This window comes from Apus apus, chromosome 5 (genome assembly GCF_020740795.1).
Source record: "Apus apus isolate bApuApu2 chromosome 5, bApuApu2.pri.cur, whole genome shotgun sequence".
Taxonomy (NCBI): domain Eukaryota; kingdom Metazoa; phylum Chordata; class Aves; order Apodiformes; family Apodidae; genus Apus; species Apus apus.
This window is the reverse complement of record NC_067286.1, coordinates 46,549,656-46,567,725: the sequence shown is the minus strand read 5'-3', so window position 1 is coordinate 46,567,725 and position 18,070 is coordinate 46,549,656. Positions and strand designations below refer to the sequence as shown.

At 36.6% G+C, this 18,070-nt stretch overlaps 1 protein-coding gene across 2 annotated transcripts in view; it reads right to left on the bottom strand.

Moving 5' to 3' along the window:
* Positions 1-6,263: 6,263 nt before the first annotated feature.
* The window catches only part of FLRT2 (fibronectin leucine rich transmembrane protein 2), a 62,499-nt gene continuing 50,692 nt past the window's right edge, over positions 6,264-18,070 (bottom strand). For both annotated transcript variants that reach the window (XM_051620475.1, XM_051620474.1), the window contains exon 2: positions 6,264-16,087. In XM_051620475.1, coding sequence (XP_051476435.1) covers positions 13,674-15,662 — 1,989 coding nt within the window. In that variant the 5' untranslated portion in view covers positions 15,663-16,087 and the 3' untranslated portion in view covers positions 6,264-13,673. The remainder of the gene's footprint in view (positions 16,088-18,070) is intronic.

The window sequence follows — 18,070 nt, the reverse complement described above, 5'->3', positions numbered from 1 at the left end:
TAAGCACAACACCAGAAAAAGGACTAGCAGCTAGGAAATGGGTGACACAGTTCTAGTTGTATTATTATTGAGGTGCCTTTTTTGTTTTGGCTTGGGTTTTTTGGTATGGTAGTATGCTTTTTTTATATTTCTTATTTTCTTCCTTTTCTGTTATAGACATTGGCTAACTATTTAGGCTTTTAAGTTTTCAGTTACACTAACAATGAACTCCTGGCTTTATACGTACTAATTGTTTCCTTTTTACCCACAATGTTTTTAAGCAGAAGTGTGGATATATAATTCCATTATAGTTTGCATATCTTTACTGAAATCCTGTAGATTCCATATATTAGATTGATGAAATATCTTTGCTAAAATTGCATACCACTCTAGGTGATTCTGTTTTTCAGCAGAGGTCAAATAGCTGTGTATGTTGAAATAATAAAAATATCTAGCTTTTACATAGCACTTATCTCAAGTAAGTCAGTGAAGGATGTATAATTTGTCCCACTATAAGCAAGAATAAGCAGGCATGCAGACTCAGAACCATTAGCATTTTTGTGTCAGAATTTGTATTTTCTATGCACTAGAGGACATTGAAGTTTAAAACTTTATACGTGGATTTACAGAAGAAACCATAACTGACCTAGATGGCTTTCTACATACATTATTCTAATCTGACAGTGGATTTAACATGTTTTTGGCTAAATATATGCTTCAGGATTCATTCCAGAACTGGCTGAAGCTGTTAGAGTAATTGTCTCTGAAGAAGCCTGTAATGCAATCCACGGACCATTACAGCCCTTTTAAACCCTCATGCAATCAACATTTTCCTAGTATCTTTTTAATAAAGAGATGCATCCAAGTAGTTGTAAAGGATGTGGATCTCCTATAAAAATATTGATATAAATTATTATATAATGTGTAAAAGATGGAGCCTTTAGCATTAACACTGAATTCCCTATACGTTTCAAAAGATTTGGCTTTTGTCGTCTTAAATCATAGTCCTCACATTTTTTAAAGAATGTAGTGCACATAAATAGTACGTAAAAACTGGAGGATCATAGAATCATAGAATCATAGAATCCTAGGGGTTGGAAGGGACCTCGAAAGATCATCTAGTCCAACCCCCCTGCCAGAGCAGGGTCACCTAGAGTACATCACACAGGAAGGCGTCCAGGCAGGTTTTGAATGTCTCCAGCGAAGGAGACTCCACAACCTCTCTGGGCAGCCTGTTCCAGTGCTCTGTCACTCTTACAGTAAAAAAATTTTTCCTGATATTCATCTTAAACCTCCTATGCTCCAACTTGTATCCATTACCCCTTGTCCTATCACTGGTTTTCACTGAAAAAAGCTTAACTCCATCGTCTTGACACTCACCCTTTACATATTTGTAAACATTGATGAGGTCCCCCCTCAGTCTCCTTTTCTCCAAACTAAAGAGACCCAGCTCCCTCAGCCTTTCCTCATAAGGGAGATGTTCCACTCCCTTAATCATCCTTGTGGCTCTGCGCTGGACTCTTTCAAGCACTTCCCTGTCCTTCTTGAACTGAGGGGCCCAGAACTGGACACAATATTCCAGATGTGGCCTCACCAATGCAGAATAGAGGGGGAGGAGAACCTCTCTTGACCTACTAACCACACCCTTTCTAATACACCCCAGGATGCCATTGGCCTTCTTAGCCACAAGGGCACACTGCTGACTCATGGTCATCCTCCTGTCTACCATGACCCCCAGGTCCCTTTCACCTACACTGCTCTCCAGCAGGTCAGCCCCCAACCTGTACTGGTGCATGGCGTTTTTCTTCCCCAAATGCAAAACTCTACACTTGCTCTTGTTAAACTTCATCAGGTTTTTCCCCGCCCAAGTATATGGGACTAAACTCACAGACCTGGTTTATATGGCATTCATGTTGCCCAAAATGCTCTTAAAGATGTTCAATTCCTTCAGCAGGGATCCATCTGCTGATATACATGTGTCAAATAGGATGCTGGAGACACATGTGGCAGGTAGTAAGACACCAAGGTGAGGTGACAGATGTGGTGATGGTCCATCATGCTGTTGTAATCCTCCCCCTTCACAGACCTTGCTGAGGGCTCTGTATTAGCTGGGCAGGTGGAGCTTCCTGGCAAACTGCATTAGAGGACTGAAAGGGTCTGTCCTATTTTGCCTTTTGCCTTTTGCCCAGCTACCCTGAGAAAAACCTACATACAGAAAAGTATTACATGTTCTCCACATGATCAGCTCCAGTTAGAGTAGTCAAGCAGGAAAAACAAAAAAAAAACACCTGCGAGTAAATCTAAGAATTATGAAAGACCAGTCAGGGCTGGAAGCAGTTAGCACACTGAAGGACTGGTATTTACGATGACTAAAAGACCTTTCTGAAGCAGATAGTTTCTGAAACATAATTTTCAAATAGTTAAGAGAAATATCCTGCAAATAAAATTTTGATGGCCATAAATTTCATTAGAAAATACAACTGTATTTTACAGCAATCAGTAAATTCTAACAAAAGGAAATTAACGTTATTTCAGGCATGTAATACTCTCTGCTCAACAGAGTAATGCTCTTAGTGTTTTACTTAGAACTTTTCTATTTGCTATGGTTATTTCACCTTCATTGTTCATCAGCTGTCGAAAGCTAAATGCAAATGAGTACATCACCTTTTATAATCAATGCAGCAAAGATGTTCATCTGACAATGCATTTCTCTACAATTTCAAATTCAGATCAGCCTTTGAAACACAGATAAATCTTGTCTACTGATCAAACTCTACTGGATTATTAGTGTTTGCAGAAACTGATCTTCAAAAAAATAATCTTCTATAACAAGGCAGAGGAATGTTTGCTGTGAAATTGTATTTTGTTTTGTTTTAACTGATAAATGTGCAACTTGCCAAACTTGCTAGAACTCAGCAGACACTGGTATATTTGAGAAAAAAAGGAAAAAAGTAATTGAAGCAATAAAATTAAAAATAATAGTTGGCAAATATATGTAATAAATATTTTTTTTCTCAACACAAGCAAAAAATGATCAATGACCTGTTAATTCAGGCACTTAAAATAAGCAGAACCCTAAATAAATCCTTCCCTTGGGAGACTATTCCAATGTTTGACTGTCTTCACAGTGAAAAATTTACCACTTGTGTCCAGTTGGAATCTTCTGAGGAGCAACTTCCTGTGAATTAAAAACAAACCCTAAAAACCCATAGTAAAATATGTTTTAAATTGCAAAAGCAATTTCAAGTCAGCAGCCAGACGGAAGTGAAAAGGCAGGAAAAAGGAAGTGCCACAGCACTGTTGGTGCAGCAGAGAAGGCTGTTGCTGCACACAAATTTCTTTGCATGTCTGCTGCAAATGAAGAACCTCTAAAATGAAATATTGAGATACTATTTCATAGCGAATTTCTAATTCTTCCTGTAATTAGCACACTAGATATGTGGCTCATCTCACCTAGATCGTTTGGAACAGTTAGATAGATGAACTGAGGAGAGCAGGTGGCAATAAGGACTGTCTAGTTGGGTTGCTACATATAAATGCACCTTTTCTTGTATGAGACTGGCCCTCTTTTGATGCATCCCACAAAAATTCCATATAACAAAGGGTTCTTCATGAAGTGGAAGATAAAGAGTGAGTTAAGAAAGAGTTTACATGTGAAGGAAAAACTGAAATACAGGTAAAGAAAAATACACTGGAGAGGTGAAAATTACATCGAAAAAATCAAGTGTAATTCTAATGATGTAGAAATAACTGCCTTCTTGTTCATACTGAGTTTTAGTTACATACCATCTTTCCCCACATTCTCCTCCACCTGCAGTTTATTTAGCAACCACACAGAACAGTCCTGTAAATTGACTCCTCAAATGTGTTTTGTGCATTCATAAGTGTATTTCAGAAGGTGCGTAGTATTCACTTCCAGGAGCTATATTAATCTTCTCTGTACTGTTCAAGTTTTAGGGCACAGGCTGCCAAAGCACACACATTATTGAAAAAAATGTTCTCACCAATACTGACAATACATTTATTTTATTTTTTTTAATAGTTGTATTCTGCATCCTTGGTCTCTTTCAGAAGTTTAAGTGGAACTGAAATGATGCTTAAATCCCAAGCAGAAGATAATTATAGGTCTCAAACTAGACCAATCCGTACATATACATACAGATATACACAGCATGTCTATATATATGTCTATGTGTATGTCTCAGTGTTTAAATGCCTATATATAAAAGATGTATAAAGACAGTGTGCTTGTGCATGTGTTCATGTATGTGTGTCTTATGTGTGTGCAAAAATGGTGAGAGAAAAATAGTGCAGTAGACAGATCCAGAGAAAATTACTATTACAGCAGCCTAAAAATGCAGGCAATCAGAAAATAGCTTTGTTGTTCTGATTTTTATCTTAAATGTAAACATTTATAATTGACATTATAATGTGAGGCAGGAAGCAGCAATCTTTTGGTTAGGCCAATCATGTTGGAGAAGGCTCATGTGGCATAGAAGACGCAAGATGTAAATGCAAAGGAAATTATGAGATTGGTGCCTCTGGATTTTTCGTAGTCTAGGTATAAATGGAATTGATATTGCAGTAAAAGGTCATTACCTCATGACAAATGGTTCACTGTACTACCAGCATTTCTGTAGCTTAACTTTGCTGGGTAATCATCATGGTTTGCAGGTATAATGGTTTTGCAGAAGCTTTTTCCTTGAATTGTGACAAATGAGCATTGGTAGTAACTGCTTAGTTTCCAGTGTTAAGAAAGTAACTAATTGGACAAGGTATGATGGAGAAAAGAAACAGCTGTCTAAACTGTAAGTAAGAGTGTTCAATCTGACTGCTAAAGCAATGATCACATCAGCTGTAGCTTGGAATTTTGTCTGCAAGCATCTTACTAATATTTGCATTGATAAAAGGATAACCATCAAAAAATGTGACCTTCTAAACTTGCCTTGTTACAGACTCCTTGAACACAGTGGTGTACTTGAAACACCAGAGCTTACAGAAAATAGTAATTAAAGGCCCCCAAAACAAAATAAAACTAAGATCATTACTCATTTTTACAGGGATGGGTTGTGCCTTTTATTAGAGACTGCCAAGAGGATGCACCTCAGTAAGGTCGTGTACAAACCAAAGGTCCTATATAATGCTGCAGACCTCCTGTAATTTTCTGCATCCCTCGTAAAATAATCCAGCTCTGCATCTGCCAGTTTCTGTAGTTAGTAAAGTGCTATGACTCCAGTTATTTTCCCTCTGTTCTGGACACCTTGTTTTTTGAGGGAAATCTCTGTGAATTAGCTTCCTTCCTCTTTGTTTATTACAGAAATTAGTCTGATGCACCTGAGTAAGGAAGAAGAAAAGTTTTTACCCTTTCCTTTGTGCAGCTACTAGTACTAATCTGAACTTACAAACATGAAGTTCCTACAACCACAAAACTGAGTTTATCCAGTCTTCCCAGCTCACTTTCATAGCATGATTACTGTAAATCAATATTGAAAAGTAATTAACTCAACTTAAAATTAATAGCAAACTTCTTTAAGATAATTTCTTTCTTTAGTCAGTATTCTTACTTTGTCTTCTGCTAAAAAGAGCAGTCTTAGTACAATTGTAAAAAGGAAAGCCAAAACCAAAGCTGAAAGGTATAGAAATAGAGTTAACTATAAATTGGGCATGAAGGCAATTGTCATGCATAAAGTAGCCTATCCCTCAAACTTTTCATAGATGACAAGGTAAATCAGTGCATAGACAGACTTCCAAGTGGACATGATGACCAATTAGATCTGAGAATATGATGAACCTGAGGATCCCTGTAAAAAAAAAAGGAAACAAAACAAAACAAAACAAACAAACAAAAAACCCCACCAAAACCCATGACAATTCAAATGTAAGTAAACAGCTGCCTAAACTCATTTCTTATAAATGGGAAATAGAATACGTGCTTGCTAGGGAGCTTTATAATGAACAACTTCAATATTTTATGAGATTTTTAAAAACTGCTTAAAGTACTTAACTGTATATTATTAGAATAACTATAATAATTTTGAGTATCTTCCCTTTCTCAGATTTCCATTTGGTTTATTTTTTTTAAGTCATACATGGTTGGTAAGTCATATGTGCCTTTTCCCAGCAAGAAGTAGTGTCTAGTACTGGTGAGAAAGTTTTTCTTGAAAATGACATAGGTTTAGTGTGCAAGCCTTGTTTCTGCAGCCCTTACCAATGCCCAGCTTGAGTAAATGAAATTGTTCAAATTAATATATACTGCAGTACTTGACTTCACACCAACACTCAAATTTTCTTAACATGTTTCTTTAATGGCAAAAAATTATTAACATTTGTGTTATAACTCACAGAGCAAGAGACTACGTATTGGTTCCTGAACTGTGAATACACAAACTAGTTTTTTAAGGTATATGAGTTCAGCCTTTTGTCATTTAATTCATTTGACTTGCAAGTCAAACCAAAGTTCAGCATTAAAATGAGTGTGTTAGAAATTTGGAAGGACTTACCATTTAAATAGAAGTACAAAGATATGCTAATTTAACAGCTGTCTTCTTTCTTTCTTAATTTTTTTAGTCATGGCTAAAGCTTTTTGGAAGGTACTATGTACTTTCTGTAAATCTTCATTTCATCATGTTTTCTTGATTGTATCAATTGAAAGAGATTGCAATAATTTCTGAGGATTCAAATGTTCTGAAATACTGTACATGTGTTAAAACTGGATCTCATTTGAAGTGTCTGAAAATTGTAAAGGAAATTTAAAATTATTTCACAAATTTATGTGGATAGAGCACATGTATGCATCCTTTTAAATGTGCATAAATATCAGTAAAGAAGAGTATCTCTATGTTCTGTCCATCATTATGACTGTATTTTGTCTTCACAGAACAAAACCTGCCTTTTCTTCATCAAGGAGGCAGCTTCAAAGCATGAAAATTACAGCATTCCATCTCTAGACACATTGCTCCAATCTTCATCACAAATAATTTTATCTGTGTGATCATCTGCTGAAAGTTTATTGGAGTGGAATTATTGATTTCACTCAATAAATATATATTTTTAACAGAATCTATCAGGCAATTGTGCTTTTCAAGAATTGTCACGTTCAACTTAGCACTCTGACTAGTATTCATCTTGGAGACATCTCGCTTCTGCAGAGCACGTTAAATTTGTAAACACACATGCATTTCAGCTGGATTTTCCATAATAGTTTATACATTGTCTTCACTCTTCAAGGCATTCTACTCTCTGGAAAACACAACAGTGTAATCAGCATGACTTCTGTTCTTAATTTGAGAGTTCCTTCTACACATGAACACTTTCTATACAGAGGAAGGCGCACAGAGTCAAGATTCTTCTTGTTCTAAGATGTCCCCACCAAAGTGTAACTATACTATAAACTCTTAATATTCATACATGCATTTTTGCAGGCATATATGTTACCCATAATATGGAGTTACAAACAGAAAATATGTGTGTCTATGTATAAATAACATTCTTGGTGCGCTCAGCATCCTGTTCATGGCTTTAAGTATCGACATCTTGTGTGGCTTTACATTGCATGCTGCTGCTCAGTACATACTTCTCTTCCCCCTTATTTTCTGTAAAGTGTATTTCATCCCTTCCTGAGCTTTTCAAAAGACATACATAGGTCTGGTGCCTCACTTAGCTGATGTTTTTAAATAATGCTTTTAATAGGTATATTATTTCTATAAATATCCTGATTTATGGTTGAAATTAATTGTGTCAGAATTTCACCATAAGAGTGTGCAAATTTGTTTTGGGAATGCAAATTATTGTTAAAAAATTCAACAATAGAAGTATTTTAGTGATTTTTAGTTAGAGCCTTCACTGACACTGGCACTTCAAGTAGAATTAAGATACCTGTTTCATACTTTGGTGACTGATCATCATTTCTCCATGTGACATCATAACTCTTATTATAAGACAGAAGAACCCTTTTTAAAGTGATACAATTTAAAATGTTGATTGAACAATAATGAAAACTGCTCCTCCATGTGCTTGCTTTGGGGGTTCCTTGTAGCTAAATCCTCTGTATATAATCCCAGGTATTTATACACACACGCACATGTGTGTGACCAGCTTCAGATAACTGACCTTAGAACTGTAAAAAGGAAATATGAAGACTGACCTCAACTAAGATAAACCATTCAGTGTTATTAAAATTTTATATGATATAGTCATCAACTGAAAATTATGATGACTTTTTTTTTTTTTTTTTTCCAGAATACAGAAATGATCACAAGTGTTTATCATTCACTTTACCTCTACTGTCCACATTCCAGTGGTAAGGCAAGAAAGTTTAATTGCAGAGGTCTAATCTGACTCAGAAGAAACATCAAGCTCTGGGAAGCATATAAAGGAGAGGACCTAGATGTGGATGTATTGCACAGCTGCTCTCAGTGCACTGTTTCAGCTGGTATTCAGGGTTAAGACAGAGAATAAGATAATTTACAGAGGAACTGTGACACTCAGCAATATTTAAGCTTTGAAATCACACAGCTTGTAACATTCAATATTTCTGATTCTGGCAAAGCCAAAAATTAGTTATTGTATATGTAACTAGAAGAGGGGTAATTATAATTTCTAAGTAGCTAAAGCACCTCTTTATATGTAATGTATGTATTGCCATATATGTTACGTATAAGATACAAAAAAATTTATTAAGGCCTATGTCTGAATGTTGTTCATTCTGAAAATTCAAGAACAATTTTGAAGGGGAAAAAATCACATTTGATTTCAAAGAGACAGGTTAAATAGACAGTAATAAGTAAAAGGCAGGTTTAAGATTTTCAAGGATGAATGTCTAATGTGTCTTTCAAATGACTATGCATATAATGGGTCCCAGCTTCCACAGATATATATATATATATTGTATAAATATGTGTAGTTGCTTAGGTGTACCTATTAATTGCAAACACTGGAATGCAACCTGTTCTTGTTTTATAGTGCTTTCCTACATGCATATCAGAATGTGATAATCTTGTAAAGATAAGATTAAATATGAGAAATTGATGTAACAAAGGGTTTAACTCTCTGAGATACAGAAGACAAAAATCTTCATCTTTCAGAATCTGAAGAAAGTGTGGACACACAGTGGAACATTTGAAAATATTTCTAGGAATGAAACTAAAGAAGTTTGATATTGGTCTTATTCTGTTTTCCCTTTCAGATATTCACATCAGTTTTTTAATTAACTTGCTCATATAAATACAGTAGGATTGTTGTATTTTTTAAATAACTCTTTACTGAATATGTCAACAAGATAATATATAGTGTATAGTGAGGTTTTGAAGTTAACAATGCGTGCAACATGGCAGATTGCAAAAAACAGATAACGCAGATTTCAAACCATCTATTTTTCCATGTTAAAGATAGAAAGTATACCAAACACAGAACAGAACCAAGTGTGCATGTCTCAGTTACAACTAGTATTAAGAAAGATCATCTTCAGATATTTGGGACCAACTGATGATAACAATTTGTTTAGTAACTTATCTGTTTCTGAGAGGAACAGAATTCAGCTCTCATGAGGCACATTTCCACAACGCCCCAATATAATAAAAGCTTGCCAAATCTCTTTTGTACTAGTTTTCCATATGGACTACTAGTCAGTGTCCTTTTAAAGAGTAAGACATTCTATGATGTACAAAAGTTTAATGACAAATGTTTCAGTATTGCCTGTAGTATCATCTGGGATACAAAGTGCCCTGTTCAGTAGATTTCAGGGAAGGAGTGATCATCAGCTTCCTAGGATTATCTCTGCATTTAGAAGAGAGCATCAAGCAGGATTTTATGAGGCTCAGAGAGTTACTTTTGGTTTTGGCACTCGTTTCTGTTTTGTTTTTCCACTAAGCTGGAAAGATAAGTCATGAGTAAAACCATTATTCTTGTGTTCTAAAGAAAAAAACTTAATATCTCTATATTCTAATTTAAGGTGAAGAAGTCTATAAATGGAGAATTCAATGGGAATTAACCACTTTACTGTCAAAAGCTGAGACTGAACTTCCACTTCGATATCATTAATAAAGTGCCTTATGTAGACCCTTAAAACCATAACAACAATACAATATGCATAAAGTTCTTCTGTTTGCTAAATTAAAACTGATACATTTTTCAGAGGGAGAAATTTTCTCTCACGAAAAGAGAAAGCGATTTAGAGAAAAAACATAGCTGAACTACTGAACTACTACTACAAATAGCATAAGTTACTCAATTTTTCTGTTTTAAATGACATCCATCGTAGTCCTTTATTGGCTTACAAACTGCTAGTATCTTTTCAGTCCAAAGTAACCCAATCCCTAAATATTCTTATGAAGAAATTCAATACTAATTTCTCCAATAAGAACCTGTTAACACAAAGTCCATGCATTCATCAGGTGTTTACTTCTGTCGGGAAGCTCCATGCAAGGAACACTTGTTATAGTGAGACTGTGCAAATGAGGACTTTTTTGTAAATAAATAAGTATTTAGAAGGAACCCAAGCACTGGGCACTGAAGTGTTGTGATACTGCTTTTAACATAATTTCACCTGAAACTCTTGCTGTATTCCACTCAGCAATCTTTTCAGTACATTTCTCAGCTATTAGCAATATACAATGGAAGGTGCATAAGATTTTGTCTGTAAACCACTCATTTATATAATATCCCAAATCATCTTGTACATTGAAAGATGTTAACTCTTTTGCAGCTGGATAGCAATTAGAACTGGGGGAAACATGATTCAAATGAAAAATATGACCTTTCTGTTTACTACAACTGTGAATTTGTTTAGAAATATTCCCAGTTCTATCCACCAATTTTTATATAGATGTTTTGCTACTTTTTTTCAGAAGTATATTTATAGAAAAGAACATTGGTCAGTATTGCATAGCAATATATTCTTTTTCACATTGAAAAGAAGTATAAACTATGCTGTCTTTAATATACTTTTGATTTTTTATCTAGGTAGGCAAGTAATAGTCCACAGATAGATAGATATACAATTTTCACCCCATCAGGACAGTAACCACATCTGTAGTCATCAGTTTGGGCTTATGGATCATTCACCTGCAGTAAGGCTGAACTCCCTGAATAAGTTATTTGCTACAAATAAGAGACCTAGCTCATCATGAAACTATGGTATCCTGAGACCTAGAACAGAAGTTGTTCATCAAGGAGTACAAAGAGTCCTCCAGCATCAGTCATTGAATTATGAAATTCTAATAAGCATGTACTTTCAAAGGATGTCTTTTGAAAACAAACATACAGCTAGTTGTTTTAGTGAAATTAAATACTACATCCACATCCAGTGGGAATCTCTGGCTCTACTTAATTTCAAATAAACTTCAGCATGCAATGGAAGAGTGCAGAAGCACAACTATTTGCTGCTTGTCTTGTGGGCTTTGGCAGCTAAAATATGTTAAACAAATAAAACCAAGTATCAACCTTCTCATTGTCATCTTCAGAAAATAAGTCACAGAAAAAAACACTTTGCATAGACAGTTCTACCTAGAATTATACCATTTGAAATCATATGGCAGGCCTTTTATTCAGCAAAATTTCAGTGACTTTACTATTACAGTAGCCACACAGGTTGCCTAAAATACCTGTTATAGCTGGAGAAAATAGCAAATATACAGAATATAGAGTGAAATTTCAAAAGGTGATTATAAAAGGTGTTGAAGGGAGGGATGTAGTTCCTTACACAATGATTGTACTTTGCCATCAATTGTAACTGGATTAATTTTGCCATAGAAGAAAATTATCATGCGATTTGAATTTGAGAAACTGCACAGTCATTGACTGCTGGATTTCAAGAATGGGTTGAGTGAAATGAGCAAAGGAAAGGATTAAAACCCCTCTCCTAACATAAGCAGTCTCATAAAGTGACAAGTCTAAACATTCCACAGTGAAACTGCTTTTGCCTTTACTTCAAATCCACTTTTTAAAAGTTCTCCTTGTCCCTAGGTGGTCACTTTAAAAAGTTTTCTCATTCATTCCCCACTCCTTCAGGAAAGTTTTGTTTCTCTCTGTTTTTCTCTTTGCTGTGAACTTTTACTTGTCCCCAGGTTAAGGAGAAAGTGAACCACACTGAAAAACAAACTGAAAGAAAAGATGAGTTAGATTCCACCACTGAACTGGCAAGAAATTCGGAATTCTTGACAGTCAGACAGTCAGTAGGGTGACTGGAACACTATATAATTTTGAGAGCAGCATCATGGTTTTAATACAAGCGTGATGTTTCACATAGTGCATGCAAAGCTCAAGGACTCCAAAGCTACAACAGCTAAGGAATTTGAGGGAATCAAAAAGCAAATTCTAAGCCCATCTATTGCTTATAAAGCACAAATAATTGTGGAAAACTTCTAAAAGCTTAAGGTAAAAGAACAGTAATTCCAAGGGACAGTGTGTAATCATGTTCTCAAAATTCTTTAGCTAACAAAATGCTTAGTTAATGTCTGTTTCTCTATCGTTTAATAGGAAAACAAACAAAACCAACCAGGATTTAGACAAAATTTTCCCTGCAGAACATATTTCAATTCATAAGAGACCCAGAGGCCTTTCCAATAACAAATAATTTTTAAAAGATATTTCTTATTTGTTATCTGTTTGTCTTTCTTCCCTATTTCTCCACACTGATCATAACTCAGACCTCTAAGTCAAACAGGGCTTCAACCATAAAAGTCAACAGCAACCTTTCCATTGGCATAATATTTTGCATTATTTTTTCATAAATTTACACTTTTAGATTCCAAATTCTATATGAATACTGCAGAGCTGGGGGCACTTAGAATTCCCTTCATTCAGGCTTTACCTGAACATGCTGTGTCAACAAATGCTGCTCTATTAAAGAGAGGTGCAACTTAATGACAGCTATCTGTTACATACTGATAACCTTCATCTCCCGCTGAGAAGGGTCAGAGAATGCCTAAAGCTTCTTAATCATAATGCAGAGCAGAAACAGTTTCTATTGTAAAAGCGTATAGTATTGGGTGATATTTTCAGAGTAGCTTTTGCAAATAGGAACCAAGGTCACTTGGAGTTTGACACTGAGCTCTGTCTACCTTTCCTGTTCCAAGTATATTGGGAGAAAACTAATCAAGCAGGATTAAAGCCTTTTGGTAGCACTTAGAACTCCAGCTTTCAGCTGGAGGTAGGAAATGCAGAACTGACAGAAGGGAATGGATGTATGTCCAATTGGTTTGAAGCTCAATAGCAGCTGTCAAGTTCAAGTCAGAAGGGTTGTACCCATTTTATCTGAATTGCTTTTGTCTGTTCCTAGAGACCCTGTTTTAATATGCACTTATTTTCCTGTACTACAGGACATCTAGAAACTTAACATCCCTCAGACAGCTTCGACAGCAAAGTGGTTAATGTTTGAAGAATGAGTTATTCTTTCCTTTGCCATGACATTGGGTTCTTGTTGTACAACCCTGTACAGTACTTAGCAATATTTTTTTAAAGATTTAAAAAGCAAAGAGTTACAAAACCGTTTGCAATTAACTTGAAATAGAAAAGATAGCACTTTTTTTTTTTTTTTAAATCCCATTATATAGTACACCGTATAAATTACAGAGTATTCAAATGCATAAATGCATCTGGGTAACATTTATCAAATGTAATTTTTTCATTGTTGTTGGGAGGTTACTTTTTCCAGAGTTTTTTCTCTTTGTCCTAGATACCCCCATCTCCTTTCACTATCATGTATGACAGTGCTCCAGGTCTGAGACATTGGTGTTGCAGTATCGCATGTTGTTGGGGATGTGACAATCTGTGTAGTTAATGCCCCCATTTGGGGTATAAATGGGCTGCAGTCTGAAATCTCCTTTAAGGAGCTGATCATTATTTAAGGAGACAATCTGGAAGCTGGTTTCCGTCATCTCCAGGATGGAGTTGTCTTTCTTGGTTCCTGCCTCACAGTAGTCATCTTTCCGACGTCCCCTGTTATATTTCCACTTCTGGGAGGTGTAACGCCCTTTTTTGTGCATGTGCCAGCAAAAAATGCTGAGCAGGACCACGAGGACAAATATCACTGCACCCCCAATCAACCCTGCCAGCAGAAATGGGGAGCCCAGGTTCTGAGAAGTTGTCTGCTCATGGCTGGAAGGGTTGTTGCTGCCATTGCTCAAAAAGGAAGCCTTGGTTGTGACTTCTGAACAGACAGTGTCTTCTCCAGTTCGATAATTGTTGTAAGTATCCAGGGGAACCAAACAAATTCGATAAGTGGATTTTGGCTCCAGATTTACCAAACTTAAATGCTGTTTTTCACCACTAACTATTCGTTCCTGGACAATTCCCCCTACTAGACTATGGCCCATTTTAACCCACGTGAGCTTATATGCCATCACAGTAAAGACAGACATCCAGTTAACTTGAATGCAAGTGTCATTCACAAAAAGGATGGAGAGTTGAATCCGTTCGGATACAGGAGGTGTCATCCTTTCTCTGTCCTCCCTGTCAGGCACAGTGGGGAGTGTGGCTATGGAGGGAGTGAGAGGATTATATTTGCTACTTGGGGAAGGAACAGATGGGGTAGGAACCAATGTAGTTGGCATGGCTGTTACTGGGACTGGGGTGATGGTAAGTGGCAGGCCAGGGGTTGTGGTGGGACATGACAACATATTCATATTAAGTTCCCTGACTGCCATACCTCGGACCTGCTCTGGTCCCTGGCACATAAAACCCCGTACATTTATGGAAGTGGGAATAAATTTGAGCCATTCAGTGACCCACTTAATACTGCAGTCACACAACCAGGGATTATTCCTTACAGTGAGTTGCCTCAGGTGGTGGAGATTATCAAATACCCCCTTTACCAACATCCGAAGTTGATTGCTGGAAATATCAAGACGTTCCAGCTTGTGAAGGTTTGAAAAGGCTGTAAGTGGTATATGGGTTATCTGGTTGTCCTGCAAGTAAAGCCTTAGCAGATGGGTACCTGGAAGATCAGGAGGAGGGTAAGTCAGTGAATTCCGCACTATTGAGAATTCCTTGAGCTTTGAGAGGTGGCTGAAGGTGCCTTCAGCTATGCCTTTATTAGTAAGGAGATTGCCATCCAAAATCAGACGCTCCAGACTTGTAAGATTCTGAAAGGCCAGTTCTGAAATGACAGCAATGCGGTTTTCGTCTACTCGAAGTTCTTGTAAGTCCACTGGAAGGCCTACTGGTACGCTGCTTAAGTGATTCTTGGACAAGAACAGAAGCTTGAGGCTGATGGCTTCCCGGAATGCCCCATCCTCAACACCAACAGTGGAGATGGAGTTGTCATCCAGATGCAGCTCTTCCAGCTTCAAAAGCTGGGCAAGGGCAGCCCGAGAAATGGTTTGAATGTTGTTTTCCTGCAAATGGAGAACCCTGACATTCTTGGGCAGGTTCATAGGGAATTCATCTAATTGGTTGCCATACAGGTAGACAGTGTGCACAGACTGGACATTGTGCAACTCTGCAGGAAATCCAGCATTATTAATTTGGTTATTATGGAGGTAGAGCACGGTTACACCCTCCGGTATCCCAAGAGGCACTGAGGTCAAGCTTCGCTCATTACAATAGACGAAGTTTCGGTCACAGCGGCACACTTTTGGGCAGGCCATAGTTTTGGAGACCTGCATGTAGACCCCCAGGGAAAAGATAAGCCATGATTTCATGAGAACAGCACAATCTGTGGGCCACATTCTAGTCCAGGAACCCATTTCGAATTTCAAGAAATTAAGTACCAAAATTATAGAGAACTTATAACAATAATAAAGCACAGATAGCAAATTCTCAGTTCTTTAAAATTGGCTTCTATTCATGTCCAGTGTTCAGGTCCAGAGTTTAAGTCCTGGAGGCAAAATATAAAATAATCCTTTTATAACTGGCCTCTTACTTTGATAAGAAAGCCACAGTCTCATTAGCCAGGATTACAAAGTTTGTTGCCTTCCTCCATGTCTGCTGAAAGAAGCAATAGCTGTGTCTTTGCAGGTGAGCAACGGATTAATTTAAAGCTACCAAAAGTCGTCTGTGTATGAGTTGCTTGGAAGGGTAATATTTTCTTTCACTGAAGTCTGTTAGCGTTACACACAACTTTCCGAAGTCAGCAAGTCCTCATATCAGCTATCTGCTGTATCTGGCCTGCCTGTAAAAGAAAGAAAAAAGAAAAGGCTGAATAGCGTGAAATGTTTAATAGGGAAGATCAGGCCCCTTGGAAAACCATTCTAAGGCTGTGCTCTTTATAGCTTCCTGGAAAAAAGGGCATTAATATTAAACATTGCTTAATATTACTGTTAAATCGTCTTGAAATAGATTTGATGCAAAGTCATTGCAGTGACTGAAGGACTTTCAGTGATTTCAGAGAAAGCTACATCTATCACTTGTGTTTGCACATTGTACCTACAGTCCTTATGCTCTCATAGTCTTTTTCAAATCCTAAAACTAATACATTTTACAAAACTAAAGTTGAACCATTTAACTGGAAATTTTTGCTCAGGTATTTTTTTTTTTTTCTTTTGCAGAACCACTGATTTCCATTAGTGTTATTCACTGATACCTGACAGAGTAGACTCTTGGTCATATTACTTAATCATGCTCTGCATTTTTTTATTTCATACCAGCCTCTGGAAAGTTCTGCTTCTATTTCTGTAATGCCAATATGTATATTTTCCATATTAATGCACACTGTCATATTATTGCACCTCACTACAGTGAATCAGTTACTCATGAGGAGAGCCTTTTAAATGAGTGTGGTAATCCACATACACAAGATACCCTGCTGTAAATCATATAGTTGCTACAACTGTTACCTTGATATTGCTTCTGATATGAACTGTGCTGCCAACGGACTTCAGAATTAGCTTACAACTAATTGAAACACACTCACATCTGCTGAAGTACTGTTTTAGAATATAAGCTGAAACTACAGCACTTTGCAGCAGAGCTCTTTCTTTGAAACCATAACGGCTATTTTACTTAAGATACTTATTTTAATTCTGTTTTACAGTTGTATATGAATGGCTACATAAACAACTGATAGCTTTAGTATACAAAAATTCTTTAATGCAGATTTTCAGCTTCTAAGTGTCTTTGTTTTTTAACTTTTACCTTCCCAGTTAATACTTATTATTCAAATATATAACCAAACAATTCAACCTGCTGAAGCATGCTATAAAAGACACATATTCTGTTACCTTGCCTTGCTATATGTTGTTTCCAATGACTGAAAAAAAGAGAAATGCTGCATTTTACATTCTTGAACCTAATGAAGGATATAAACCTTGACAAGTACCAGGCATATATAGACCTCAGTGTCTTGAATTGCAGTTACATAAGCAAAGTATTTTTCAAGATTTTGGTGAGCCAAATCTAAACTCATTGGCTCAGATTTCAGGAAAACAGAACACCAGTGAACAGAAATAATGTTTTAAAATATTTTTTTCCTTTATTTAAGCAGTTTAAGCACCATCCAAGTAATTTAGATATAAATGTATTTCAGCACTATATGAAAGCTTGTTCTTCTGCTACAGCTGTGAAGTCTGTAACACGTTCCAAATACTGCTTTTGGGAACTCCAAGGCCTGGCAATGTAGAAAGCCTTTTTAGGAGTCAAACTGTTACAATCCTACAACCTTGTACTGGTAGATTACTATATCTACCTGGGGCATCAGTAAGTATCATCCTCAAGGCTAGAATGGTTGGAGATAAAAAGTGAGAACCTCAAAAGTCCTGTAGATTATAATTATTAATTCAAATTGTAAATGCACTTATATTGTAAGGCAGCTTCTACTGTGTGTTGTCCTAAGATTAGCAACCCCACTGTCCAAAGATTTCTCTCTCACAGGCATATTTCAGTCGAACAGTGTCTTTTCAATTATGTAAGATGACGTGATACTGTAGAGAAAATCTAACAGGATTACATTCTAATATGAGCCTAAGTGTGACAGTTTATCTGCTTTTAATATAGCCTGGCTCCCATCTAGATTGTACTATTTGAATCCATCATGACACTGTATTTTTAAAACAAGAGAGAACATGCAGAGCTTCCTGTGCGATGCTCAGGACTACACAGAGTAACAGCAGTTCTTTCAACTCTCTTTCCATTATCAGAGAGAGACAGTCTATACCTC